Source organism: Lissotriton vulgaris, chromosome 11 (genome assembly GCF_964263255.1).
Source record: "Lissotriton vulgaris chromosome 11, aLisVul1.2, whole genome shotgun sequence".
In the NCBI taxonomy this organism is placed as follows: Eukaryota; Metazoa; Chordata; class Amphibia; order Caudata; family Salamandridae; genus Lissotriton; species Lissotriton vulgaris.
The window spans coordinates 253,859,750-253,887,131 of record NC_141699.1 but is presented as its reverse complement, the minus strand read 5'-3'; the positions used below and the strand labels follow the sequence as shown (position 1 = coordinate 253,887,131).

General features: G+C 45.8%; 1 protein-coding gene across 2 annotated transcripts in view; it reads right to left on the bottom strand.

Moving 5' to 3' along the window:
- The window catches only part of SMTN (smoothelin), a 1,042,724-nt gene that overhangs the window by 399,495 nt on the left and 615,847 nt on the right, over positions 1-27,382 (bottom strand). For both annotated transcript variants that reach the window (XM_086943175.1, XM_086943174.1), the window contains exon 10: positions 7,845-8,825. In XM_086943175.1, coding sequence (XP_086799301.1) covers positions 7,845-8,825 — 981 coding nt within the window. The remainder of the gene's footprint in view (positions 1-7,844; positions 8,826-27,382) is intronic.

Genomic DNA, 27,382 nt, shown 5'->3' with positions numbered 1-27,382 from the left:
CCAATGTATGGCCCTTTTGAATGATGTTGAGCACCCAATGGTCTGATGTTATCCGTTTCCAATTGTGGAGGTATTGAGACACCCAGCCTCCCACAGATGATGCTGGGGAGGTGAGTACAGCAGTCAGAGCCAGAACGCTGCTATTGTCTCTTGGCAGGATCCCGTCTCTGGCGATTCTGCTTTCCTCTAGAATTGGACCTAGAGAAAGATGAGGTTTGACCTTGTTTTTGCTGGTAAGGTTGTCGATACGATTGAGACGTTGATCCAAAAGAAGAGTACTGTTGTTGTTGGAACGAACCTCCGAATGAAGTAGTACTCCTTCCTCTGGCTCCCCCTGAAAGGAGACTTCCGATACTGAAGAGTACCGAGAGACCTAGCCGTCTCTGTGTCCTTTTTATCTCTTGGAGGGCATCATCGATGTGCTTGCCGAACAATGCTTCACCATCAAAAGGGAGGTCCAGGATCTTGTTTCTGACTGAACCATGTCGCCCTGAGCCATCCTTGGCGACGAAGAACCGCTGTGCCAGCCAGCAAACGGAAGGCCGTAGTGGCAATATCCATTGCACAGTCTATCACCTCTGCCGATGAACCCATTCCTGCAGTATCTTTTTCGCCTCCCCCTTGGACTCCTGGGGAAGTTGGTCCAAATATGGTGATAGATCACACCATAATTGGCGATCATACCTGCCAAGGATCGCTAATGCATTTGCCGCTCGCACCAGAAGACTTGCCATAGAGGATAATCTGTTCCCTGCATTATCAAGGCGCCAGCCCTCTATATCAGGAGGAGTTGTCAAGGGTGCCGAAGGATTACAAGACTTCCTCTGTGCCGCTTGCGATATTACAGAGTCCGGTTTCGGCTGCCCAGTTAAAGACGCCAGACCATCCTCAGGGGCCTTGTACTTCTTTTCCAGGCGTGGCGAAACTGGAATTACCATAGCTGGGTTTTACATTGCCTTTAGACCCTCCTCCCAGACATGGCTAACAATGGGTATTGACCAGGTACCTTCCTGTAGGGTTCCTTAAAATCATAGAGGAAGCACTCTGTTTGTACAGAAGGCATAGGTAGTTTAAACCTACTAGATGCTCTCTCCATCAGCTTGTGAAAACCCTCAATATCCAACGGGGGAGAGTCCACTTGGTCCGGACTAGGAGACGCTGGGTCTGGGATCACGTAATCATCTCATTCCAAACCTTTAGGCCTGTTATCATCCTGATCCCCATCCGAGGAATAAACATAAACGTCGTGGATCACTGGATGTATACTTGAAACAGGGGTCTGTGACTGAGAAAACACCTGGGATGGCATTTCCGGAGAAACCACTATTGAAGCCATGGGAGCAGGCATAGCCTGTACTGTCGGGACAGAGGGAACAGGAGGCGGAGCCTGAGAAAACCTGGCCCTATAATCCTTTACCATGCCATGGAGATCTGCCAAGAGGAAGAAGGAACAGACACCATCTCCTGGCCTGCGCTCTCTTGACGTCGATAAGACTGTTGGTAAGAGCATTCATGAAGATGCTCGCCCTCAGAATCAGTCTCTTGGCATTTCACCAACAACTGAGAAGGACTATGTGCATAGCCAAAAGAGTCCTGATCATCCCCATCAGAATCCTCTTCTTCCTCAAGTAACAGTGCGGGAGGCAAGGGCGTAACCCTCCATGGGGATGTCATGTCCGGTGTTATCCTTTTCAATGAAATAGTAATCCTCTCCGTCGACGAAGACATCGTCGACGGTACCGTCAGCGATGGTGTTGTAAGAGAAAAACTCGTCGACGAGGTAGTCAACGGAAGATCCACCGTCGACGGTTAAATCGTCAACGGCGAGATGTGCGTCGTCGACACTGCCGTAGACGAGACTGCAGACGCTCCTGCCGTCATCATAGTCGTCGTCGAAGCTCTCGTCGACGACACCATCACCACCGCCGTCGACGAAATCCTCGTCGTCGTCGCTGTCACCTTCATCAACATCGCTGTAATCGTCGTTGACGCTCCCGACGACACCGACTGCACCGCCATGAAACCTCTGGGTGCCCGTGCCCTTAACAAATTCTGAATAACATAACATAACATAACCGCCGACGAGCCCATCGACGGGGAAACTTTTCCCACCTGCGATTTAGAAGCCTTCGTTGACGGAGTCTTCTGCAGCGTCGTCAACTTGGAACCTGTCTCTGACTTCTCGGATGACAGAGAAGAGGGCTTCTTAAACGTCTTGGCAGCCTCCACCACTGCCTGCTGTAGCTGTAGATAGTCCTTCCCTCTCCTTTACACCGTGGTGAGATTTACTAGGACTCCGGCTCTCAGACTCACGAGGGTCTTTTTTGTGGCCTTAATTGGACGTTCTGAAGAAGGTGAAGGGGAAGCCCTAACCCTTTTGACTGACCTTCTAGATGAGGCTGCAGATGAAGAGTCCTCACTGTCACTTGACAGAGTTTCCTTCCTTGACTTTCATTCCTGGAGCCAAGTGAGGAGGCGACGCTCACGGTCCCGGAGGGTCTTTGAAGAGAAGGTGCGGCAGATCAGTATTTAGACCGGGCCACTAAGTGGCAGAACTTCCCGCTAAAATTCAGAATTTAAAGGGCAGAGGCACTAGGAGGATATTAAACCGGGGTATATCCTTTCCTCAATAAAGAAGAAATATGTTTTCAATGGGACAAATCAAATGAGATCAAGCCTGCAGTGCTGGTTCTAATCTTCTTTGGTGGCAGCGAAAATAGCGGGAGCTGAGTAACACATTTGTTAAAGCAGTGGGTCACTAATTCAATGGAAGTGTAGAAATATTTTATTGTTATATTGGTCCGATTGTTACATATTCGTAAAATACAGTTAATATTAAAACCAATAATAAAACCAAATAGTTTCTATATAATACAGTGTAAATCAACATTAGCTCACTAGTGGGTAAATGGCCAGAACAATCTGAATAGAATTCTTGATGAGATGAAAAGAGCAGATCGTGGAGCACACCTTTGAAGGAATATGCATTGTTAGATTTTTGTTTAGATTTGTTTTTACATAGTGATTTGCCTGGGATCCGGCAGTCAGTCCTCGGATCAAATCTCCTGCTACTTACCTTTTTTTGTTGCAGATTTATATAGCGCCAACTCAACCCGAAGGTATTGAAGCGCTTTACAAGAGCACCAGTTACATAACACAAGGACACATTCATACCATTTAGAAGTCAAAGCCCTATGCATTTTTAAACAAGGACATGGGCAGTCAAGAGGTAAGGAACTGGTGTTCTGAAAGGAGACAAAAGACGGTGATGAAAGGGGTTCACTCTGAGATGATGGTGGGTAGTCAGGCGCCACAATGATCAATCGTTAATCTGATTCTACAGTTCCCATGTAACCATCTGGACATCTTATCAGATTTAAGCGGAAAACCGTAGAAATAACATGTTCCTTTATTTAGACTGTACAGAGTCGAGGAGGGACAAACTAGTATGAACCCCGGAGAGGTCAGCAACTAATTCTTAAGCAATCCTGAATCTATTTATTTTACAAGCAAACATTCTTATCTGGACATCGGACTCAATTCTCTTAATAAGAAAAGGATGTAGGAGAATTGTTTACTAGTTTGAGGAGTGCAAGTGTTTTGCAAATTAGATAACATTTTATGCTTATTTTCTCGTGCACTTTATACTTAAAGAATGCACAGTTAACATAGAAGAAAAGATTGAATGGAAGCTCTATATAAGTGAAGAGGACAAAGATCTGCCAGATGGTTTATAGTACTTGGACAGAGTACGGAGTTAGATTTTGAAAAACTGTTAGGCGATCCTAGTTGGCGTCTATATGCCTAGAAAGTAGACATGCATCTGTTGTGTAGAATGATAGATTTCCACTAAGTGGGGAATGAATCAAACTAGTTCAAGATAAATTGAGAGCACCATTTGTGCTGGGATGCATGTGGACAGATAAAAAAATAGAAACATGGTGTTACTAGAACACAGGCCACTGGCTTGTCTTATTTAATGAGTTCAACTAAGGACGCCACCGACACAATACAGCAGCGGCCTAACTGAATAGTGGCTAGTTTAGAAAGTTAATTTCTATGTTTGTACGGAGAGAAGAGATGCTTCAAGACAGTGGAAACTCACGGTGCAAACTGTATGAAAGGTAACGGTTACGTATGAATACATGATAGTGGGGCTATCTCGTGCCATTTGCTCATCACCCTTTGCTCACCCGACCCCCAGTAAAACACTTACAAGTGACTGTTGTCCACTGCGTAGCTTTATTATTATACCAAAACACCATTTCACTTGTGGATAAAACCTCCCACGTTGACCTTTTATTAAATTGACCTTTTATTAATTTCACACATAAATGATGCGCTCCATACATATGCGCCACAGGTTAACATGTATTTACAATTCAGCATCTCTAGAGGCGTGTTGTACCAGCAGGACACAACACCACCCCCTTTCCAAGCACCAGCTACTTGGGTAGGGCCAGAGAGTCCAGGACCACCAGCAGGACGGCCCCCTCTCCCGCCAGCCCAGAGCCGCCATAACTGCCTCCCCTGTTTCAGGGTCCTCCATTTTCCGGCCCAAAAGAGTCCCCCTGCCTTTTCTCTTATCCGGGACCCAGCCACTCACTATTGAACTTAGGGATGGGTGGGTGGGCAACTGTTGCTCCGGCTGGCCTCCCTGTGCTGAAGATGAGAGACAAAGAGGGCTACTCCCTGGGGCACTGCAAATGTAATACCTTGGGGAGGGGAGGGCTCCCAGACGCCCACCTGGCATCTCGCATTACTGTGAGACCCTCCCCATGACAGTAGCCTGGAGAATCGAAACTCTCCATAGTAGCCTGGAGAATCGAAACTCTCCTACAGGCACGGAATCCCACTAAAGGCCCCCCTCCCCTAGCCGCGGGGGTGGCCTCTCATTCCGCATATAGTGGTGCTAGTAGGAGCAATCGAATCCAATAGTTATTCATGAAGAAAATGTGATGCATACTACAGCACAAAGCACGAGAAACAGTCAAACAAGGCTAATAATACAATAAAGAACCCAGAATATAATGCATAATATAGTAGAAAAAGCAATGCAGAACTATTTACTTGAGCACTGGGCAGGTCATGCTTTGCTAGAGTGTTGATACATAAGCTGGTTGCCTTTCATACATACATGTATGCAGTATAGCCCACTAGTTATCCTTATAGAGCAAATGTACATGCATTTTGGCATTGTATGTTATAACGGAAGAAATCAATATATTGGCTTGTAGACCAACATTCTAGCAGAGTATATTGTATACCTATAATCTAGTTGGAAAATCAAAAAATACTACATTTAACAAGTAGAGGTTTAAAAAGATGTTAAAACATGCAAGCACACAGCAGTGTTCTCCAGTAAACCCGTTTAAGTTCTAACGCTGAAATATATGATGCCCTGTCTGACTTGCTTGCTCTAGATCAGTGATACTCAAAGTGCGGCCCACCTGGGATTTACATTCGCACCCTGGTCAAGAGCACTACATAACAAATATGTTAAATAAACCGGCAAACATTTGTATAAAGGTTAATCAAAATTAAAAAAGAAAGTAACTAGGGTGTCCTAAACCACTTAACTTTAGGAATACCTTCATTTGTACAGACATTTTGCAGTAAAAGTATGATACAGTATTCTAATAATTCATTACCATACAGAACAGTTTCACTTAGAACATCAGATTGACAGTGTATTGAGAAGTATTTTTTTTAAGTGATCATTTTCAAACATGAATTGAGAAACATTCATTATTTCCTATACACCTTGATAATGCCAATAGTGTACGAACAGGCATGTCAGGTGTCATGTGCACTTTTTGGGGGCCAGGGTTTCTATTATTCATGAATAACATATAGTTGAATAAAATCAAACACTGGAGAAGACTTTGTACAGCACACATCCTGAAGTCATGTATTTTTACGTCTTCATATCGGATAATGAAGGAAAAAGGCCGGAAAGGGAAACAATAATTACCTAGGATCACACAATTTAGTTAAGCGGAGAAGCTGGGATTTCCCTTAATGCAATTGAGACACTAGATGTAACGCCTAGCTTCTCTTACACCCACCTTACCACAAACTCCTCCCCAAACCCTGAACGCCACCTTGCTGGTATCAACGTGGCCCTCAGTCACATCCCAGACCAAATTTGTGGCCCCTAGGAAAATGTTTGTTGAGTACCCATGCTGTGAATAAATATATCTACAGGTACGCTGTGTAAGACATTCACCTTGAGCAAAAGACCTTCAGCTTGGACTATGCACCGTATTTGAGAGTTTAGATTTCTATGTAAAATACTTTCCTACCTTTAGTGACATGCATATAGCTGCAATACGCATAACTTGTGAATGCATTGAACTATCTGAAGCCTTTAGTAGAAAGTTATGTTTAGGGACAAAAAAAAATATGTTGCACATCAAACTATATTGGAAGTAATTCACATGTCCACATAAAGCTCTTTCTTGCTGCCACAGTAAACAATTTTGTATGCATTTGCTAGGTGTAGAATACAAAACAGTAATTCAATATAGTGATGGGCTGCTAAATATTAATGCTAAATATACACTTATTCGTACTGTCTCCTTAGTGACTATATTCTATATATATATATATATACACGTACATAAACAACAGCAGATCTGTGCCGCTGGCCATGTAAAACTGCACGAATATGTAGCACAAATCTGCATGCCCTCTATGTGTTCATATATGGCAGTTTTATGAATTGTTCTTTGCTGCCAAATTGGCAGGACTAGATGTATTCATTTAATGAAGCCTGAAGCAGTGCTCATCTGCGATCAGGGAGGTCTACGTGATGGGAAGAGGACAGTAGCTTACAAGATAGAACGCCTTCGGCCTGGAAATCAATTAATTCAAATATGGAGGTATATAAAAAGAAAAAAACAGGCAAATTAGAGAATAAAGTTGGAATAGATGAGAAGGTGGGTGGGTGGAGTTACAGGAGCAGCCAAGTAGAATACAAATGTGGAAAGCTGGGCAAAATTAAGTGAGACAGAGCTGTGAGGAGGAAGCAGGAAAGCAGGAGGTAAGAAACATGTAATCATTAAAAAAGAATTAGGAGAAGGATTGTAACAGATGAAAAGGCAGAAGGATTTAATCAAAAGTTCCTCGGTTATGTGGGGGCAGAGAGATGAGAAAGTGAGTTAAAAGTTACAGATAATGCATGAAAAGAGCTCTTGTGACTCCTGATGGTTTAAAGAAGTGAATCCAAACTCCTACATAAATGGTTGAAGAGAAATCTAGCGTGATGAGAAATGTTAAAAATTAAAAGCCTCTTTTCTTTGCTTTTATAGAACCAGCGTATTTGCAACACGTTTACTCCAGCCCGCCCTGAGTTGTAGCCATACTCAGAAAACAAAGAGCTAAAGGCTAAATGATAACAAAGATCACGGAGGAAATTATTTTACAGTTAAACTACACAAAAAGATACGAGGCAAGACAGTCTGAGAGTTTAAAAATGGCACAGGCAGGATAAAATACAAGGATTGCAACCGGTTCAAAGAAAGCATAGAAAGCAAGCGCTGAGCAATGTCAGGGTTGTTGAAGTTACATGATACAAAACAGCCAGGAGGACCGATCTTAGATATAGACAGATTAAATAGAACACATATAGAAGATACATAATTCTATGTTTGGAAAACAGAAAGAGTTGAAAGTGGAATTACATCAACACCACCAAATCCGAACCCATGCGAATATAAATATGGAGTTAAGATATGTTTTATAATAACATGATGCAGTGTAAAAACCTTCATGGAGACCAATGTCATTGTATGTTTGTTTTAAAATGCAAAGAACAAAATTAACGTTGAGGGGAGACTCACCTGCTCTTTGGTTTCCGGGTGTGCCAATGATTCTGCTGCTGGTTGACTGGTTCCTTCCATCTTTGATCTCGATAGTAAGCAGTGTTTTCATGTCGTTTTCGTGCTCGAGGTCGGCAGAGACCTTCTTACTCCCAGTGAATCTGCTTTCTCTCGAGTTTGTTAGCCGATCCTTGCCTGGTCCTGGAGTAGGAGTGTCTTGGGAGGTGCACGAATTCAACGACTTGGAAGGAAGACTATTTGTTGTGGTAGCCTGGAGAGTGCTAGGGTCCTTTGATGCTTCCCAACTTCTCTCACTGTTCTTAATGTGCCCCCTCTGTGATGTCACCGGAGTGCCCTCCGATTGGCTGTCTTTACTCCTTCCAATGAGAGTGTGCCCTTGTGAGTTCTGCTGATGGAGCGTGCAACTCTCCACACCCTCCTCTTTTGATGAGTTGCTCTTACCCCCAGTGTCACTGATGAATGCACCTTTAAACGATTCTGTCCTATAGCTTTGGTCGTCTGAGGAGGTGACTTTGGTACCTGGTTTGCTGTGGGAGGCACCATCAGTTTCACTGACGCACTTCTGGTTTTCTTTTATTCGCTGCTGAACTGAGAGGCCTTGCACCCCCGTTTTGAGTCCATGTTTTGGATTGAGAGTATAGTCTTCTGTGTTATCTTTACTTCCGTTCTTCGAAGATATATCGAGCCTCTTCTGAGGGAGGCTGTCGGCAGTAGATCTCCCTGGTGTCCATTCTCGGGTGTTGGAGAGTAGGCGGGAGTCCTTGTTTCGGAGAGAAGGGCTGGCTGACTGGAGCAGTTGCTGTTGTTGCTGAAGGATACGGTTGCCTCTGGTTCTGCTGTCTCCTCTCGGACTTGCAAATCTGCTACCAAACAAGGTAGGCTGCTCGGTCGGCTCCTCTGTGAACCTTTTCACTGAATCTCGCAAGGAAGTGGCTCTTCGGAAAGGAGACAGATCGGCAGGATGATCGCTGGTATGTGAAACTAAACAGAGAGGGAGAAAATAGGTTTGAGACGGCTCTGACAACCTCAGCTAGTTGCCCAAGCTTTGCGAGGTTTCCCTCGCTAACAGGATGAGTCAGATACACTTTTTAAACATGACTGTTTGTTTCTCTTCTTTTAGATAAACTTATAAACTTGGAAAACACATTGTGAATTCATAGATGGAGCCAAGCTGCTTCAGGCTACTATTTTTTGCTCAAGTGAAAGTCATAACCTAATTTTTAATCTAGAAATAGCGCATGTTTGCCAAACTAAAGCTAAGCAAGGCACCCGAGGCAATAGCACTTTAACTGCATAATGCCGTTTTTTTTAGAAACTATTGCCTTCTGTAAATGTCACTCAATGCACTCAAATAGTCTAATCATGTATTGAACAGAAACACACTTGTTAAAAAAATTAATATTTTTATCATTTAAAAATGAAACAGTACATCATATTCTAACATGGTGTTTGTTGGAGACTTAACATAGCAAATCTTTCCAAGGCTTGGCTCCAGCCATGGCATAGGTGCAAGCAATACCTCTGCTCTGACTCAGCTGCCTCTATGTCTTTGCTGGCGTGCCAAATTCCATGTTATCGTTTGCACTCCTGATCTCGTTGCACAATCAATCCCTTTCCCCTTTTCACTTTGTATACTTGTTCTCTCAATCCCCAGCTCCAAGAGTATACTCCATCTAGCACTGCTTCGGACACCTCACCTGCGTCTCACTTCTAGAACCTAGTTGCTCACTTGTTTTAAACAAAGCAGGCCATTCATCCCATTTTCCGGGCCCTAGGCTACAATGTCAGTCTTAAAAAAAAAAAAAATTAGTTTGGAATCACGTTTTATCCACCACATTATGCACAATCTTACACTGCTTCACGGACATCAACAACCCTTCTAAACCTAAGCTCCCTCCAATTCTAGACTGCATCTCCTGGATTTACTGTTCCACCACACCGTGACACCTTTATGGACTTACAATAATGCCCCATGTCCCATCACACCAGATGCGCTCATAGCCGCACTCCAATCCCACTGCCATCGAGTTCTGATCACTTCTCTAATTCACCTGTACCCCACATATTACTTTCCATTTCCCTCCCATGCCCCTAAATCTCATATTACGTTCACTTGATCACTCTTCTGGCCCAATTTTCCAAACGCTTACGAATCTCATTTACAAACTCCTCTGCAGCAATTTGATGACTGGCAGCTTTGTCTGTTCTTGATTCTGTCACTAAAAATCCCAACAGCTCACCTCCTTTCAACTTCCAGCCAGTACTTAATTTACTTCAAAACCGAACTGACCGACACTAAAGCCCTCCTACAACACCAGGCAGCCAGTCCGTTTTACAAACCAAAGCTTACTCAAGCCACAAGAGAGCACAAGAACGGGAGACGTTATAGGGGACTTTAAATCCAGAGGGCTGCAGTAACACAAAGAGTAAGCAAAACATGTGATGGTCACCGACTATATCAGTAATGCGCCTGGAAAGTTGTTTGGCTTCCGATTTATCTGTGGTCGTTTATAAGAGTGATTCATAAAGGGGCTGGCATCTTGAAACGATAAAGATGGAGTCGGTGGGTGGGAGGAGCTGGGTATAATTTGCCAAAGAGTATCCAAATTAACTACTTTTAGTGAAATGCGTGCAGTCTATCTCAATAAAATGCAGCTTTCTGGTGAAAAGTAATACTTGCGTCGACTGAAAGACATCAGTTTATTGTTCCTGCTCCAATCTGGTGTTCACTAAAATATGTGAGGCCAGGCCCAGCCTTTCATCCTGCTGCATTGATACCCTGAAGTTCATTCAGCTAAGTAATGTCAACTTTTGTGACAACTAGTTTAAGCGATGGGTTGAATGCGGGTTACATAAACGATTTATTTTATCGTGCGTACGTTATTAAAGAGTTAGCATTTTTATTAAGAGAATTATCATGCGTACATAGACATGCTATTGAAATGGCGCTGGAGTTCGTCTCAAAAGCCCTCTGGTTGGGAGATCCTGCCCTATAGTTTTATAATTCGGGACTGGACTATGACACATGATTAACACGATGACAAAATCACCGGGCTGCTGCAACGCTGGCGGTCTCGTCCTCTGCTCTGAGGAGAGTGTCCCTTTCCAAAAACAAAAACTTTCTAAACATGAACTTTTCCTGACTCGGATGAACATGTCAATTGCTTCAACGGAAATCCATATGGTCCTTGTGGTACTGTTCAGAATAGTGTACTCCATCATGTACATCCTCAGTGGCATGCACATTCTTATAATGTACAGATCAGGAATGCATTGTCCTGTATGTAATTATTTTAAAGAGCATTAGAAGTGCATTTATTAATTCAGAACTACAGCTTTTGCTCAGTTACTGACCAGGCTTCATTAATTATGTCAGGTATTTTTATAGCGCCTTCAGAGCACTGGGCTACCACTTTATTTACATTTATGCCAGCTTAGTTTAATATGCTTCCTTACCTTAAAAGGATGGTCTCTATGAAGCTCTTAGTTAGAGGTATGAGAGACAGACCTTGTGCTGTGGTCAGCAGTAGACCAGGATGCGAGGTTCGTCCTTTGCTTGGCTGTCTAAGGGCCCAACAATGATGTGGTATGACTGAGGTTGGAGTTGGCAGGAAACTCATGACGGAAAGCAAGGTGTGCTATATTGCACGTCAAGGGTAGTCAGAGGTGGACGTCAAGGGTAGTCAGAGGTGGACGTTAAAGTTAGTCAGAGGGGCACGTCAAGAGCAGTCAGATGCCAATGTCAATGGGGTACACCCTTATACGACTTGCTTTTTATAAAGGGCACATACAGTTTAGCCGTTTGGTAGAACAGGTGTCAATGTGACCACATTTATTGGTAGTCATTTTCGCGTTATCAACTTGGAAGGATGAAAGGTGGAACTGGTTCTGTCTCCAGTCGAATTGCAAGTGGTGAGCCATCGGAACACCCTCCTTGTCCGTCCTCCATCAAAGACTCACCTGGACATTTCATGTTCTGATTTATGACTAGTTGGTGATTTGGTTTTGCTCTCAGGGTTGGGCTGAGAGCAAAAACAGTGTAGTGTTCTGTACCTTTGGGCCTATACCGTGCTTTGCAGCTTGAACTGGAGTATGGAACAGACTGTGTTTATGTTAGTACATACTGCCGAAGCGTGCACCTGAAGGTAGTTAAAAAAATGTAATTGGATTCATTAGCATTTGTTATAAAGAACAACATAGAGGCGGGGGCCACAAAACGAGCAACAGAGAATGGGGAGGAAAAGGACAACGAGGAGGGTAGGGGGAAGGGGGGGAGAGGAGAAGAGGGGAAGAGGGGAACAGAGGAGGGGAGAGGCAGGTCAATTCAACAGGTGCATCACAAGGTTACAAATAATGACAGATAGATTTGACAGTTTAACTGAGCCTGTGAGTTAGAGACAGAGCTTGGGGGAGTCCGGATGCCTCAAAGTTGTGGAGTTGAGTGGCACTCCACCAATAGGGCGTCATATCAAGGGAGGGTCCAACACCCTTCCATTGTGCAGTTGTACCTATAGAGGTGCTGCTGCTGCAGGGAACGGGCGTCAGCAGGCAAGTCCCCATCTGCCATCGATAGGGGTGGGGAGTGGGAGGAGGTTACGGGGTGTCATTCGTAGATACAATAGCAGTGGTTCCCAGATATCTTTAGGGCGAGATGTCGGCAGCATTAGTTCCCAGTGGTTCGCCGGTTGCTCTTGACATTAGGCTGCATCCTACAGCCAAGGACTTGCCTTTGGGCGCAGGTTTACTTTTCCAGTTCATGGGAACTCAACGCTTAGCCAGAAGCAAGAGCATGACTGTGAGGCATCGAGTTTCAGGAGGGATATCTTTGACATAGCCCACAAGGCATATAATCGGGGTCTGCGGTATGGAATGGCCAGTAATCTGTAAACAGCCATTAGTATGCGGATCTTAGTCCGCATACCATTACTTCGAACGCGTTACAACACATGCGATGTTACAACGCGTAGACTTTACTACGCAAGTTGTAACATCGCATGCGTTGTAATGCTTGCAAAGCAAAGGCTATCAACATCACTGTGTGGAAACGGACGCGCTTCTGTTTCCACACAACGACGTGCACAACTGACGCTGGAAGCCTGGAGAAGAGGGAGCACGGCTGAATGAGAAGAGAGAAACCAAGGAGAGAGAGGTGAGAGGGGCTGTGCAGTATTTAAGGGTTAGGGGGAGGGGGTAGACTTTTTGATTTTAGGGTAGAGTAGTTGTGCTTTTGTAGTGTAGAGTAGTGTATTTTGGTTTAGGATAGCATGAGGGGGTTGGACAGGGTAGTGTTTAGGTGTAGGGACAGGACTGGGGGTAGGGGCAGGGTCGTGCTGGGGGTAGTATTTTAGGGTTTAGGGTAGTGTTGTGGTATTTGTGTAGTGTAGGGTAGTGTTTTAGGGTAGCGTTGTGGGGGTCGTCCAGGGTAGTGTTTTAGTGTAGGGACCGGCTTGGGGGTAGGGGCAATGTCGTGCTGGGTGGAGGGTTTTAGGGTAGTGATGTGGTGTTGGTGTAGTGTAGGGTAGTGTTTTAGTGTAGGGACCGACTTGGGGCTAGGGGCAGGGTCGTGCTGGGGGAGTGTTTTAGGGCAGTGTTGAGGTGTTTCTGTAGTGCAGGGAAGTGTTTTCGTGTAGGGGATGGACTGGGGGTAGGAGCATGGTTGTGCTGGGGTTTGTGTTTTAGGGTTAAGGGTAGTGTAGTAGTGTTTGGGTAGTGTTTTAAGGTTTAGGGTACTGCCAAGGAGTCGTGCAGGGTAGTGTTTCAGTGAAGGGGACAGACTGGGGGTAGGGGTAGTGTTGTGCAGGGGTTAGTGTTTTAGGGTAGTGTCGGGGGTCTTTGGGAGTAGGGACAGGACTGGGGTAGAGGGCAGGGTCGTGCTAGGGGTAGTGTTTATGGGTTAGGGTAGTGTTGTGGTGTTAGTGTAATGTAGGTTGCTGTTTTAGTGTTTAGTGTAGTGTTGGGGTTGTGATGGGTAGTGAATAAGTGTAGGGAACGGAGTGGGTGAATGCGTATGTTCGTGCAGGGGGTAGTGATTTATGGTTTAGGGTAGTGTAGTGTTGTTTCAGTATTGTAAGGTAGTTTAGTGTTTGAGTGTTTTGGTAGTGTTTCCATTTTTAGATGTGTAGAGTAGTGTATTTCTATTTATTAGTTATTGTAGTGTTGTGTTTTAAACATTTAAAAAAAGGGGTTAAATGTCTTTTTATAATATGACACGTTATTCCGCAAACCATTTTTATTACTAGGCAAGTTTTTACTTCGTATACATTAACACTTTCAATGTAATGGTATGCGAACTAAAAACGTGCGTAATAACGGTTATTGCTAAGCAATAACCGCGTAGTAAAGCCATGCGAAGTAATGGCATGCGAAATAACTAGTCATATTCCCAGTAATCTGTTGCAGGGTATGATACACTGCCCTCCAATTGTCTGCCACCCGTGGGCAGTCACAAGCGAGATGTAGAAAAGAAGCCTGGGGCGCCAAACACCTCACACAGCGCACCTCTGCCACCAGTCCCATGCGTTGTAATTGTGTCGGTGTGCGGTAGAGCTTGTGGAGAAGCTTGAAATGAATTCATTTCAGTCTGTAGTTAGGCGAGAGAGCAGCGGTCTGCTTGCAGCAGTAGGTCTGCAGCTCATCTGTGACGGAGGGTGGGGGTTGGGGGTGAGTTGGTGTTTAGTGCGCAAGTAGCTCAGACTGTAGGGGTACAGATTGGTTCCTTGTCTTGCATTACCGTGTTAGGTGGGTGACCTGTTTGTGAGGGGAGGCGTTCATCAGAATGTGCTCAAGGGCATGTAGCATAGGCGGAGGTTCTGGGAATGTGTCATGTATTGCTCAGCATGTGGCACAAATCTGGTGATAGAACAAGATGTCTAGTGCAGTGGGGCGCAGGAGTTTGTTCAGGGCAGATAGAGGGAGGAATTGACCATCAGGGTACAAGTAGGCGAAAGTGAGTTGTTTCCTCTTGTGTGCTTGCGCTCTGACACGTCATCCAGCAGGGCTGGCAGCAGTGGTTTGTTTGCTAAGGGGAGGGATGGGGCGCAGATGCACGGCAGTCGAGCTCCTCGTTGCAGGCGGTCCTAAAACCATCGAACACACTCCACCAAATTAGTATCTGTGTGTGGAGTCTTGTAAGCCTGATAGAGCGCACTAGGTAGCTCCCAGGGGGGACGCCACGTCCGCCTCTACCGCCGTATGTGGCTGGAAGCGTGTGGGGTATAGCCAAAAATGAAGATACTGAGCCTGAGAGCAAAGTGCATAAAAAAGGAATGTCTGGTGCTTTAAGGCCACCCTGTCGCAACCGTAGTGTGAATATTTCCCATGCAATTCTTGTTTGCTTTCGAGCCCACACCAGTGATATCAGGTTTGAGCGCAGGCGCTGAAGAAATTGCGCAGTGAGTGCCATGGGGATGTTAAGGAAGAGGTATAGGAATTTCGGTAACACAGACATTTTGGCAATTGCTAATCGTCCTGTCAGGAACAAAGGAAGCCAGTTCCATGTTGAGGTTCTTTCCTCTAACCAGGATATGGCCTTACCGTAATTAGCACACCACAGCTCACCTATGTTGCAGCCGAGCCGGAAGCCGTGATGCTCAGATTGAAACAGTAGCGTACATGCAGTAAGTGGATAAAGAAAAGGGGGGGCCAATCGGCCCCCACGCAGGCATGGCAGGGCCCGGCCCCTCCCATATCCCGGCCCCGTCGTGGTGGCTTGTCCCGCCCCCTTGCCCCGGAAGTCGTTTTGTGCTTCCGGGCCGGGGGGGGGCGGGGCCGCGACCACGAAGGGGTTAAGAGCCTGGGGAGCGCGGGAAGCGGCCTCTTTGTGACCGCGCTCCCCGGGCTCGCTCATCGCCCCACCGTGGGGCTCTTTCATTTTCCCCACCCTCCATCCCCTTGGTTAGCGAATTGGGTAATGACAATGGTAGGTATACTGTTAAAGGTTGTCACTTGATCATAAGAATGGTATGATTGCTGCCTCGGGCGTTCCCCCCCCCCCGTTCACAGGTGGGATATGCAGGTATATATGTGCTTGGTGCTTCGCTGTGGTGTTAACTTATTGTCTCCTTAGGCCTTTTTCCCGTTTACAGGAAAATGTACAGTTGTAAATGTTGTGTGCTTTGCTGTGGTTTTTTAACTAATTCTCTCCTTAGGCCTTTTTTCCCGTTTTACAGGAAATGTACAAATGTAGATGTTTTTGTTTGTTGCTGTGGTTTTTTTTTTACTAACTTTCTCCTTAGGCCCCTTTTTTCCCTCTTAGAATAGCAATGTCGTATTTATTATGTGGGTCTGGCGGTAAGGTCATAATCGGTGAGCAGCATTTTAAGGTCCTTGGGGGGGGCGGGCCCATTCACGAAAGGGCCGCCCGTCGGGAGGGATTGGTCTCTCCCAGAACTTCAGGGGCAGGATATGATATCCATTACTTAGAAGGGTGCGGGGGATGGAGTCTACGCTTTCCTCAGGCTGGTAGCCACCCCTCACAGACACTATGACGTCATCAAGGTGCGCAAGTGTGGGCCCTCCTGTTATGGTTTAATGGAGTTCAGAGCGCACAGGGTGAAACGTGCCCTGGGTTGCGCATGCGCATCTCGAACGTGAGAGCGTAGCTGTAAAGGATCTGACACCGGTTAGCGACCTTGCCGTCCGACTTAATTATTAGAATGCTTAATTTTCAGAATGTTTAGATTCGGTTAGGAAACACGCTGTACTAGATATTTGTTAAGGTTAGCCCATCTTACAATGTCAAAATGGATGTAATCTAATGTTCTGAAAGGTGCATTCAATAATTGTCAAAAATGTTTATTTTATTAAAATTTTCATTTTATTTTCATATTTTAATAAATACGGCCAGGGGTCCCTTGACCCCTGCCTTCCAAAGACCCATGTGTTGACTTGCTGAATTAAGTAAGGCAATTTGTGTAGTAAGGAGGGGGGTGGCCGGTAGTCCCAGACCATGAGGATTGATCCAGCCCAGTTCATATGAATGCCTGAGTGGATGACAAATCTAATAACTTTTCATGATTGGGTCAAATTCTCTTGAGGGTCCTGGACCCAAAGTGTGATGTCGTCAGCGTACATGGAGATTAAGATCCTGCACACTGTAAAGTTAAGACCACGGTGTGTGTGATGCTGTCGCAACCAGGCAGCCAGCGGCTCCATCACAACCGCAAAACGGACTGGCGAAAGGGGGCAACCCTGCTGAGTACTGCATGTGATCGGAAACGGGTCTGGTATCATCTTGTTTAAGCATTGTCTGGCCATTGGAGAAGTATATACTACTTTGATAAGGTGCACAAAACACGGATTTGGGCCCAAACAGGAAAGAAGAAATAATAGGAAAGGCCAATCCTGCTAATCAAACTCCTTTGTGGCATATAGTAGAGCAGCAATTGCAGCAAGATTGGGCTCCATGCTTCCATGCTGTGTATAATAGCGAACAGTGTGAGAAGATTGCATTCTGGGGACCGCCCCGGCACAAACCCCGATTCATCTGGGATTACTATGTCTGAAAAAAGAGAGAGGAGGTGGTTGGCAGTGAGTTTAGCGAGTATTTTATTGCCAACATTTATCATTGACAGTGATGTATAGGAATTGCGCCCGTTCGCTGGCTTGTCGAGTTTGTGTATCATAATGATGACTGCCTCACAAAGCGATGGTGGCACTTCAGGCGATTCCAGAGAAGCCTCAAACATAGCGAGTAAGTGAGGGATCAGTAAGGCAGCATATTCCTTGTAAAATGAAGTTGTAACCCCACCTACACCAGCTGCCTCATCGTTGGAAAGGCTCTGTATGACACGTAGTAATTCATACTCCATGAAGGGGGAATCAAAGTTTCGGTGATGAGCGCGGTCGAGCCAGAGTAATTGTATAGTGTCTGGGTAAGTAGAAGCTCCTCCCTGCTTGGTACTGTTATCGCCTGATTGAGTTGAGCATAGAAGGAGATCATAATGTTTAGCAAACTGGTAGGGGTAGATGGTCACTCCAGTCGATCATTAAGTAGTTCTACTACATAGGCTGAAGCCCACGGCTTGCAGAGCATGTTAGGGAATGTTCACCATTGTGAAATGCCATCACTTCACATGTCAAGTACTTTAACTCTTGCCCTGCCTCTTGGTTATAGTCAATGAGTTTTTTTGCAAAAAGGTTGCCATGGTGACGGGATCCTCAGAGACATAGTAATCTAGTTTGAGTGCTCAGAATTCACGCTCCAGCCTATCAAGGTGCGTTCTGATCGCCTTGAAAACACCGGATTGCTTTGCGATGCACACGCCCCAAATCACAACCGTAAAGGTCTCCCATAAAATCTATGGGGAAGAAACTGAACCCTCGTTGGTGGAAAAGTAGTCAATGATGGCAGTACGGATCTCAGTTCGAAAGACTGTCTCGAAGTGCCCCAAGGGGCAGTCACCATGTGAATGCCCACAGAGTGGCCGGTGGCAGGGAAAGTTCCAGGAGTACCGGAGTGCGTTTACGGCTAGGTGTGACACTGCAGTGGTCCATGTGAAAACATCATGGGTGGTCAACCAATAATCTATACACGACCACATGCCATGTGCCAATGTAATGCAGGTGCCCTCCCTACTGCACCCATACATGTATCTCCAAACACTTGCAAGGCAATTATCGCTAATTAAGGTGTGCAACTGTGCTGAGATGTGGTCGAAGGGGAGCGCCAAATTTAGGTCCAGTACTATAGTAAAGTTACACCACCATATCACAGCGCCTGGCCCAAACTAGCCATTTGTCAGCATATGTCTGCAAAGAAATCCAGGCAGTCAGTGTTTAGGCCATAGATGGCGGCCAGTATAACCGGGTGGCAGTGTAATGAACCAGGTAGGAGGACGTAGCGTCCCATATAGCTTGAGTCAGGTGCCAGGGTAGGCCCATAATTATGGCAATCCCTCACGTGTATTTGGAGCATAGGGATGCATGCGTTTCTGCACCCCAGCCCGCCCTGAGGCAGGAGGATGTCAACAGAGTGAGGTGGAGTTCCTGAAGGATCAGATGTCGATGTGGTGTCTGGTAAGGTAGGTGTCTACTAATCTGGCCTTCTACTGGTTACTCAGCCCGCGAACATTCACCAACAGGCACCTAGTGGCTGTCATCATAGTGTCTGGGAATAAGTATCAGGGAATGTGAAGTCTGAGCCTGATAGGCCTGGATGTAAATCATGAGGAGGCATAAACAGGAAATTCTGCCAGGGAAAATGGTAGGGAGGAGGGAACATTGGAATCCCGTGAGTTACTGTCTGCGAAGGCTGGGGAGTGCAGAAAGCTGTAAGGAGGACCCTCAAGCTACTGTTGTGGGTAGGGGACAGAAGGGGTGTCCTGCCAGGGATGTGAATGAGGAGGATCAGGGGGCGGATTACAATGAGACACTGGCTGAAGGTGTCTGGATAGTGTGAGTACTGTGCAGAGGACCTGCCACAAAGAAGAAAAAAACAACAATAACATACAGCAAACAACCCACCCACTCCAACCCCAAAACGCATGGTTGGTTTTCGGTGATGCCAGCGCTGACCCTCGCAAAGATGGGATGGATATTATGCAGCGGTAAGCCACAAAGATCTCATGGTCAATCAGGTTTATCAAGATGGGATCCCTGCTTGCACTGTGGAGATGACTGAGGGCACTTCACCTCAGCCATGATGCTTTTAGCAAATTTAAGAGTGGCCTTTGGGTCAGTAAAATGGTGAGATTTCCCTTTGTGTGCAATTCACAATTTCTCTTGGCAGGCATAAATTCTCTCCGGGCAGCTTGTACCGCAAAAGTGAAATCAGGTTAAAAGGAGAGAATATTGCCCTGGTATTCTACTTCACGGCGCTCCCGGGCCAGGCGCATCGCAGTCTTTGTAGTTTAGAAGTCTTGCAACTATGGGGCGAGCAGGGGCGCCCGGTGGCAGAGGCATGAGAGAGTGATGGGCTCTCTCCATGATGAAGTTCGGTGATAGGGTCTCTCCTAAGAGTTCTCGCAGCATGGTTTAGACATAGTCCTCCATTTGGACTATAACCTTGTATTCTGGGACCCCAGAGATGCGACTAATATTGTGTCGCAATGGCGCTTCCAATTCTTTTTTTTTCGCTTTAATCAGTTTGAGAACTTTATCCATACGCAGGAGGTGTTCGCTCTTTGTGGCCTGTGTTTCATCCATATCAGAGACCCTTGTTTCAAGAGGATTCAAACGATCTTCATGTTTATAAACCCAAGGTAGTTTTTGTTACTGACAAACGTAATCTTTCAGTGGTTGCGTCCAGTGGAAGAGGCTCAAAGTTACTTAGGCATGCACAGAATCTGTGTCAGACATCCCCAAACCCATCCCTACCAGACTCCCAATGACGGGGTTGCTTGACAATGGTGCATAACATTTACTACCGGGAACACATTTTAGTTTCAGATAGCCTCGGTCCAGAACTTACATGAGCATTAAATTCAAATGCTAAAAGGTGCAGTGCCTAGAAGTAATTCAGTTCACTTTATTCAGGGAACACTAAACAAAAAAGCAGAATGGACTATCATGCCCATTGTGTGAAGAGCATATAAACTGCACGCTTCTTTATATAAGCTAGTAAATATGGACAACTCTTGAAAAGCAATTTTTCATGAAGGTATTGTTAAAAAATGTGTGAACAACTTATGCTAAAGTCCTGAAGCAATCTGCGTGATGAACAAATAAGAAAACAAGTTACTTACCTGTAACTTTGGTTCCCCAGTATTGGTAACTTTCATAGATTCCCATGCTTTGTATCATTCCCCGTCGTCGGAATGGGAGCCTCGGTTAATAGAAAATACCATAGCAGTAGGTACAAAAGAGAAACCTAGGCCTAGGCCTCATCTCATTTTGTAGCCTATCCGCCTCTTTTTGGAAAAGAGACAAAAAAAAGTTGCAACAACCAATCAGAATAGCCTCACCCCATAGAACCTTCCTGAGAGAGCCTCAGAGCCTCAGATTTTCGTAGCTGTTGTGTAACAGTAACTACATCTGTAAAAGGCTGAGCTTTTCCCAGGGGAGGAGGGTGGGCGCATGGTAATCTATGAAAGTTACCAATACTGGGGAACTAAAGTTACAGGTAAGTAACTTGTTTTCTTGCCCCAGTATTGGAACTTTCATAGATTCCCATGCTTTGTATCAGAGTACCTAGCAGTAATCAATACCAGCACATTTTGTTACATAAGCATCAATACATCCTATCGCACTTGTTATCATAGGAAACAAACATAACCTGCCACTATTGAAAGGAAAACAGTATGTGAAACAAAATGTGCAATATAGGAAGGAGGGATTGTAGGAAAAGCTCACCTCTCACTGAAAAAGATTTCTCAGGACTGCCTGCCCAACTGCAGCTTCGCTCCTCATTGAAGACCCCAAGCAGTAATGCTTTGTGAACGTGTGGGTACTGTTCCACGTAGCTGCTCTACAAATGTCTATGATCGGGACTCCTGCGAAAAGGGCTACAGATGAGGAGGCTGATCTTGTCGAATGAGCCCGAACAAGTCTTTCCAGCGGTTTGCCCGCTTCTTGGTGACAAAAATGAATTGCATTGGAAATCCAGCGAGAGATGCCTTGTTATGAAAATCGGAAACCCCTTCCGCGGAGCACTGTAGGAAATAAAGAGTTGGGATGATTTCCTGAAGCTTTTTGTGCGTTCCAGATAAAACTTCAAACATCTCTGGACATCCGAGGAATGTAACAACCTTTCTGCTGGAGAAGTTGATCGAGGGAAAAAAGATTTTAGAACTACCGGCTCATTCAAATGGAAATCCGTCCGGACCTTTGGAATGAACTTTGGATTTGTTCTAAGGATTAGAATATCTTTCTTGAACTGTTTAAAAGGTTTCCACAATAGTGAGTGCTTGGAGCTCACCTATCCTCCTAGCCGATGTTAAGGCTAAAAGAAGAGCCAGCTTCCATGAAAGAAATTTAAGATCCGTCTGTGAATCGGCTCAAATGGGGTTCTCATGAGATGAGCCAAAACAAAGTTAAGCTGCCAGACCGGAGGCGGCGGCCGGACTGGAGGAAAAGCTCTGAAGAGTCCTTTTAGGAATTGCTTGATAATTCTTGCCCACCAAAGAGAAGGACCTGAGGATGTCCGCCTGAATCTAGAGATAACCGCCAGATGTACTTTGACAGAGGAATGAGCCAGACCTGATTTAGCCAGAGAAAGAATGTAAGGTAAGATCTGATGCGGAGCTGAAGTATATACATGGAGATTCTGCAGATGGCACCAGAGACAGAACCTTTTCCATTTTGCCCGGTAAGTCTTATTCGTACTTGGCGCACGAGCCTGAGACAGGATTTCTTTACACTCCTTAGTGAGGTTCAAATTCTGGAATTCTCTGTGCTCAGGCGCCACGCTGTCAATTGGAGTGGGCTCCGATCTGGATGTAGCACTTGACCTTGAGACATTGTCAAAAGGGACGGTATGGGCCGCAGGTGAATTGGCTGATCTTGAGAGAGTAGGAGAAGCTCCGTGAACCAGAACTGCTGGGGCCACGCTGGTGCGATCAAAATCATTTTGCAAGGTTCCGCCTTGAATTTCCTGATCAGTCTCGGAAGTAGGGGTATCGGAGGAAAGGCGTAAACAAATGCGCCGGACAAGGCTATCGATAGAGCATTCCCCAATGACCCTTGATGGTGATCCCTGCTTGCGTAGAATTGGCATTTCTTGTTTTCTGGTGATGCAAACAGGTCTATGGTCGGAGTACCCCAAACTAAGAATACCTCCTCGAGAATGTTCTGATCCAATTCCCACTCGTGACTGATTGACGACTCAATGCATCTGCTGTTGTATTGAGTGAACCTGCAAGGTGTTCCACTGTAAGAAAAATCTTGTGGAGAATCGCCCAGTTCCAAATTTCTTGAGCTTCTCTTGAAAGAATCTGGGATCTTGTCCCGCCTTGTTTGTTTATATAGTGCATGGCCGTCGTATTGTCCATGCGAACCAGCACTGTGCTCAATGTAGAGAAGGTCTGTGAATTCTCTGAAGGAATGCTTGTAAAGCTAAGTGAATTGCCCTGAGTTCTATCAGATTGAAATGGAACTTGCGCTGTTCGGGCGTCCAATGACCGCTCACGTGTAACTCCTGCAACACTGCTCCCCAGCCTTCCAGTGAGGCGTCTGTGGTCAGAACCATGGGAGATGGAGAGAGCTTGAAAGTTAAACCCTTTGAGATATTGTCTTTTATCGTCCACCAGTTGCTTGCTTTTCTCATTACTGGTGTCACTGTTATCCTGTCGTCGAATGAGCCTTTCGCCTGGCACCGTTTTTTGTCCAGTTGCTCTTGCAGTGGACGCATTCGAAATCTGCAGTGTGGAATTAATGGTATGCAAGATGCGATCGATCCTAGCAGGGACTTGTAGAGACGGACTGATAGAGATTTCCTCTTTTGTAAGAGACGAGCAGATAGAATAAGTCTTTTCTGTCGTTCCTCCGAAGGGAAAGCTTTGCAACGATTTGTATCCAGAATGGAACCCAGAAACCTGGCCGACCTGGAAGGGAGAAGGACCGATTTGGACTTGTTGAGTTGGAGACCCAGTTGGTTGAAAAGTTGAATGCAGCTTTCGACTGCCTTGGAAGCTGCCTGAAAGGATTGAGCTTTTATCAACCAATCGTCTAGGTAGGGAAAGACCTCTAGAGATTGCCTTCTGAGAAACGCCGCCACTGGGGCAAGAACTTTTGTAAATATCTGTAGTGCGGACCTGAGACCAAAAGGCAGCACCTTGAATTGAAAGTGGCACTTGGCTACTGTGAAGTGTAGGTATCGCCTGTGAGCTGAATGGATCGGTACATGGAAGTACGCATCCTCTAGGTCCAGAGTTGCCATGTAATCCCCTGGATTTAGAAGACGTAGAATGGCCTGAAGGGTGACCATTCTGAATAACAGCTTTATGAGATGGGTGTTGAGCTCCCTTGGATCTAATATTGGACGCCACTTCTCCTCCGTCTTGCGAACCAGGAAGAACCTGGAGTAAAAACCTTTCCCTCTTTTAGAGTGAGGTACAGGTTCTATCGCCCCCTTGATGAATAACTGGTTGGCTTTGAGACGTAGAAGTCGCAGATGTTTTGCGTCGGTAGCGCGAGGAGCTCTGGAAGGAGGAAGCTGTTGAAATTCCAACGTGTGGCTAAACCGAATGATATTCAGGACCCACTGGTCTGATGTAATGATCCCCCAGCTGCGCAGACCATGAGAAATCCTGCCCCCCACTGAGGTTACCGGAGGGGAAGGAACAGTAGAAAGAGCCAGAAGGCCACTATTGTCTCTTAGATGAATCTCTGCCCTGGCGACCTTGACAGCCTCTTGTTGGCTGCCGAGAGAAAAAAGCAGATTAGCCCTACCTTTGTGAGTACTGAGGCCTGTAGGTTTGAGATGATTGGGAATACGAGGAATAACGTTGTTGGTATTCTCCTCTATTTGAATAACCCTTGCCTTTCGCTCCTCGGAATGGTACCTTACGGTATTGAAGAGTGCCTAAGGACATGGCTGTTTCTGTGTCCTTCTTGATATCCTGTAAGGCATCATCTATGTGCTTTCCGAAAAGCATATCACCATCAAAAGGCAAACCCAATATTTTGTTTCGACTTCAGGGCGAAACCAGGTAGCCCAAAGCCAGCCATGTCTCCAGAGGACAGCCGAACCTGCTAAAGCTCTAAAAGCAGTAGTGGCGATGTCCATGGCGCAGTCCATTATTTCCGCAGAAGATCGCTCCCCTTCTTCTAAGATCTTCCTTGCATCCGCCTTAGCACTCTCTGGTAACTGGTCTACAAACGGAGACACATCGCACCACATTTGCCGATTGTATCGTCCTAAAATTGCAAGTGCATTGGATGCACGAACCAGGAGGCTTGACATTGACGAGAATCTTTTGCCAACATTGTCCAGGTGTCTACCCTCTTTATCCGGTGGAGAGGCCAGAGGAGCCGAAGGGTTCTTAGACTTCCATTGTGCCGCCTGGGAGATCACAGAGTCCGGCTTTGGTTGACCAACCAGGCACGCAGGACTATCATCAGGGGCCCTGTACTTTTTCTCCAGCCGCGGTAGGACCGGAATGACGGTTGCTGGAGACTGCATGACCTTCACTCCCTCAGACCAAACATGTTCTAAGATAGGAATAGAGCGGATGGATTTTCTGTATGGATCTTTGAAATCGAAAAGAAAGCAGTCCGATTGAACTGTTGGAACTGGCAGGCCAAACCGTTTTGCAGCCCTTTCCATGAGGTTATGGAAACCACTGATGTCAGCTGGTGGTGAATCTACCGGATCCGGTGAAGGTGGATCTGGGATAATGAACTCGTTCCATTCTCTATCCGGATCCGGAACCTCTGTCACATTTCCTCCATCATCTGAGGAATCGTCATCATTGGCCCCGTACACTTGCCCTGATGTTATTCCTTGTCGAACCTCCGCAGGTTCTTGATCTCTTGGCTGAACCTCAGCTGAAGTTGAAAGTGGCAATGGTGGAGGGGGTGTCTGAATGTTTCAGGAGTTTGGGAAGGAAACCTTCTGTATTCCATTAACATCATTTGCAGGTCAGTTATCAGAGCAGAGGGCATCAAAACCATACCCTGTTGAGATTGCTCTTGAATTCTTTCTCTGGGAGGAGGCTGACACACTTCTTCGTAATAGCCTTCTGAATCAGAATCCTGGTATTTTACGTGGAGCTGCGATGGACTGTAAGCATCTCCATAAGGACCATCGTCATCATCATCTTCTTCCTCTGAAGACTCCTCCTCTAAAAGCAAGGCAGGAGGCAAGGGTGTCACCCTTCGTGGGGACGTCATATCCGGTGTCTTCTTATTGAAATTCTTACTTTTTGCACCGTCGACGGAGTCCCTGTCGACGGGATCGTCGTCGTCGGCGATGGGGTACTGTTCGACGGAGCAAAAACCATTGTCGACGGAGGCGAAATAGTCGACGGCATCGTCGACGAGCTCGTCGTCCGAATCAAAGCAGACGTCGTCATTGCCATCGTGGTCGTCCACGTTGTTGTCGTCGTTGACACCACCGTCTGCGTCATCCTCGTCGACGTCGAGGATATTAATCTCATCGACGATGAAGAGAGTGATGGTCCAGTCGTCGACGTCGAGGCTGTTGTCGTTGACGCCGCCGTCGACGAGGCAGAAATGGGTGATTGAAGGATTTTCGCCGTTGTCGTCGACGTACCTGAAGAGGTCACCGTCGACGAGTTGGTTTTCTTGTCAGACTTCGAATCCTGAGGTAGGGAACTAGGTTTTTTAAAACCTTTTGGTTTCCCAGTAGGTGGAGAGATAACAGAAGGCCCTTGTGACCCCTTCTGAGAAGAAACCACCTCAGAAATCAATCCCACTTTCTCCTTTGCACCTCAGTGAGGAGATTTTTGGGGACTAGACCTACCAGACCTATCAGACGCCTTTTGAGAGGTCTTAGAAGGAGGCTCAGCAGATCTGGAAGGGGAAGACCTACCCTTCTTTTTAGATCTTCTTGAAGAGGAAGCTATAGAGGAATATTCACTGTCGCTGGAAATGACCACCTTTCTAGACTTCATCTTTTGGAGCCATGTCATAAGTCTTCCTTCTCTGTCCCTCAATGTTTTCGTAGAGAATGTCCTGCAGATCTTACATTCCGTAGCTTTGTGGTCCGGGTACAAGCAATAAATACAATCTGTATGCTTGTCATCCACATACAGACGCTTCTTTGAGCAGGTTGCACAAGCCTTGAACAAGGCTTTCTTCTCTTTTCTTTGTAGAAAAATAAGGTTGTTTTTGATACTGTAGAAAGAAAACTGAGCAGAGCTCAGAGGAGACTCCCTTAGCACAACATGCGGTAGAAAATCTAAGGCTCCGAGGCTCTCTCAGGAAGGTTCTATGAGGTGAGGCTATTCTGATTGGTTGTTGCAACTTTTTTTGGACTCTTTTACAAAAAGAGGCGGATAGGCTCCAAAATGAGATGAGGCCTAGGCCTAGGTTTCTCTTTTGTATCTACTGCTATGGTATTTTCTATTTACCGAGGCTCCCATTCCAACGACTGTTAATGATTCAAAGCATGGGAATCTATGAAAGTTCCAATATTGGGGCAAATAAGCTTCAGTAATGCCTTTACTGGTAGAGAATATCGAACCACAGATTCATCCCCTTGTGAGTTGCCTCAGACTCAAATCGGGGTCTGGAAACATTTTGTAGCAATTCCCTCACATATCAACAAGTGGCGTTGTGCAGCTCTGCATTGGGTTACTCCCACCTCCGTCACATCAAGGGCACTTATATAAGCGCCATTTTCTTTCTACAATCTGTATGCTTGTCATCCACATACAGACGCTTCTTTGAGCAGGTTGCACAAGCCTTGAACAAGGCTTTCTTCTCTTTTCTTTGTAGAAAAATAAGGTTGTTTTTGATACTGTAGAAAGAAAACTGAGCAGAGCTCAGAGGAGACTCCCTTAGCACAACATGCGGTAGAAAATCTAAGGCTCCGAGGCTCTCTCAGGAAGGTTCTATGAGGTGAGGCTATTCTGATTGGTTGTTGCAACTTTTTTTGGACTCTTTTACAAAAAGAGGCGGATAGGCTCCAAAATGAG